At 41.0% G+C, this 2560-nt stretch overlaps 1 protein-coding gene across 1 annotated transcript; it reads left to right on the plus strand.

Moving 5' to 3' along the window:
• Positions 1 to 676: 676 nt before the first annotated feature.
• Positions 677 to 2216, plus strand: LOC115378202 (tripartite motif-containing protein 16-like protein). The gene is made up of 5 exons (XM_030078389.1): positions 677 to 728; positions 1106 to 1138; positions 1380 to 1442; positions 1558 to 1700; positions 1788 to 2216. Exons 1-5 carry the CDS (start codon positions 677 to 679, stop codon positions 2214 to 2216), a joined length of 720 nt encoding a protein of 239 aa, XP_029934249.1.
• The last annotated feature ends 344 nt before the right edge of the window (positions 2217 to 2560 follow it).

Raw genomic sequence — 2560 nt, forward strand, 5'->3', positions numbered from 1 at the left:
CCTGTGAGGCTCCAGGTCTGAAATGTCTTGTGTTAAGATCTACCATTTTGCTGAATGCGGCTGAATCTGTTGGGATGGTCACCCAACCAAAATGTGTCAAAACTGAAAATAATGAAGAATTAAAATAAGTGTAAAGTTGAAAGTGAAGAGTTTGTTATTCCCCATATTATCCTGTGTTTCCAGTTTTCAGACAACTGATGCAACTGAAACTCCATTGAATCAAGTTTCCCTTGCCTCCATTAGCAGGATAAAAAGTTTCCAAAAGGCACTTTACATCTGTACCTCCAGACTTGCATAAAGCCTCTCGTCTCATACAGAATTACCTAAATCCTGAGGACAGATTCCATTCCAAGATGTGCTCTTGGTAATAAAAAGCTGACAGAAAAAATTGATCACTTTATTGGGTCTCTCTTGGATAGATATGGGTCAGTAGGTCAAGTGCTCATGTTAATGTGCTTATCCTGATTTGGCAATCTCCGCAGCACGCCCTTTAGTGAGCTCATTATTGTTACATACCTTACCAAAATTTATTTCACGGCACGCCAATGGGGCCCCAAAACCACTAATGCCCGTCTATCCTGAGAGTATATAAAGCAGCCATTTGCATCATCACGGCAGCACACCGAGCTGACAGAGGCGACGTTCGTAAAATCTCAACAGAGCAAGACACGCAGAGATGCCAACCAGAGCTCCCATTACCAGGATCCTACCGACAACCGGCCGACCAGGTGAGAGAAATCGATTGTGAAAATTAAGTGACTTGTGGAGGATTTGTCTTTCTCACCAATCTTTCATCACTAGATATGAAACTGTTTGCTATTATTGCTCTACCAAGTACATATTTGATCCATATTTGGACCTTAATTTTACTAAAATGTATAACATTTTTAGACATTCAGTGGGTTCAACACTTTGTATATTAGTGAAAGCAGATTTTTCTAGAGTGGTTAAATCTTAAAACATGAAGAGACATCAAACTGAAGCATACACAATCTTGCAGTTTGGTAGTCCTTAGCAAAAGTTGTGATTATATTGTTTATTGTTGACTTAAAATGAAAATATGTCAGAAATGTGAAACATAGTCATGATTGTTTGTTTTTCACAGGGTCGAAGTCTAAAGTGGTTGCTGTTCCTGCAGGTGAGATGTTAGAGTAGGTACAGTACGCAACATTAGATGTACTGTTATGAGGAGCAAAGTAATAACTTGTGAACATACAGATGGCTTACCTCTAAATTATCTGTTTGGAATCATTTTAGGGACAAAGCCTCTGCTAATGCTTGTTTGTAAGACAGCAACAACTTCAGCACTGAGGGTATTATCGTCTCATAATCACTGTCAGCTACCCTATTTAAAGTGATGCCCTTTTCTCATCACACAGAAAAGATCCCGGACTACGAGTCCAACATCCCTGAACCCACATGCAGAGCTGAGCTTCTGAAATGTAAGAAGGAGCATCCGCATTGCCTGGCACCCCTCTCCTCTGTCTCCTCTCTTACTGTTAATACTGTGCTGCCTTTTTCTGCCTCTCACAACTGTGAATTTTCCATGTCCTCCAGACTGGTTTGACCTTTCCCTGGATGACAAAACAGCCAATAAGATGCTGTGGGTCACTGAGGGTGGAGCTAAGGTGGCACGTATGACTGATGATGTAACTTGTCCCGTCCTGGACAGACCAGAGAGATACGAACACGCACCACAGGCAGGTTTCAAACAATATAACAAACTAGCTGAAGCAAAATATTCCCTTTGCTAAACTCAACTAAACTTTCATTCCTTCCTTTTTAAGGTTCTTTGCAAGGAAGGGATCTTGGGTTTCCGAGGCTACTGGGAGGTGGACTACTCGGGATGGGTGGTCATCGGACTCGCCTATGAAACAGCAGGGAGGAGGGTGATCGATGGACCCTGTGGCCTGGGAGAGAATGAGGAGTCTTGGGGTCTTGGGTGGGGCGGATCCCACTACCAGATCTGGTTCAATGGCATCAGCAATGAGATCCGGGATATTCCCCAATGTGCTAGAATTGGGGTTTACCTGGACCATCCCGCCGGTGCCATTAACTTCTACGCTGTTGAAGAGATGATAGAGGGAGAAGAGAGCAAACGCAAAAGGGAGGTGCGCCTTTTGCATAAAATTAAGCGCTCCTTTAAAGAAAAAGTGATGCCAGGTTTTTGGGTGGGACAGAAGTCGTCATGTGTGATAGTTCAGAAAGAGGAGTAAATATTACACATGGGATAAGTTTCTTCTTTATCCATTTCCATTTCTTGAGATTTCCACTCGAATTTTCCATTTCCATTTTGATTGCATTTACTCACAATATCAGTTTAAAATTGAGGTAGTTGCTGTGACACAGTGATGAATAGACTAATAATGTAGAGGAAATTTTAAAAAGGAAAAAAAGGGCCTCTATTTTGTTATATTGAGAGGACAGAATTGTGTATGGGACAGCTATTATATCCATGCAAAGACTCTCTGTTTATATATAAAAAGAATGATAATTAAGGTGTTTATTTTATTACTCAAAATGTGGTAAATATTGTTACTTTTATTTTTGTAGGATACTG

The sequence above is a fragment of the Myripristis murdjan genome, chromosome 19, assembly GCF_902150065.1.
Source record: "Myripristis murdjan chromosome 19, fMyrMur1.1, whole genome shotgun sequence".
NCBI classification, from domain to species: Eukaryota; Metazoa; Chordata; class Actinopteri; order Holocentriformes; family Holocentridae; genus Myripristis; species Myripristis murdjan.

Coding starts and splice junctions, on each gene's coding strand:
- LOC115378202 (XM_030078389.1), top strand. CDS start 677: ATGCCAACCAGAGCTCCCATTACCAGGATCCTACCGACAACCGGCCGA. Junction 1,443..1,557: donor CAGAGCTGAGCTTCTGAAAT/GTAAGAAGGAGC, acceptor CATGTCCTCCAG/ACTGGTTTGACCTTTCCCTG. Junction 1,701..1,787: donor GATACGAACACGCACCACAG/GCAGGTTTCAAA, acceptor TTCCTTTTTAAG/GTTCTTTGCAAGGAAGGGAT.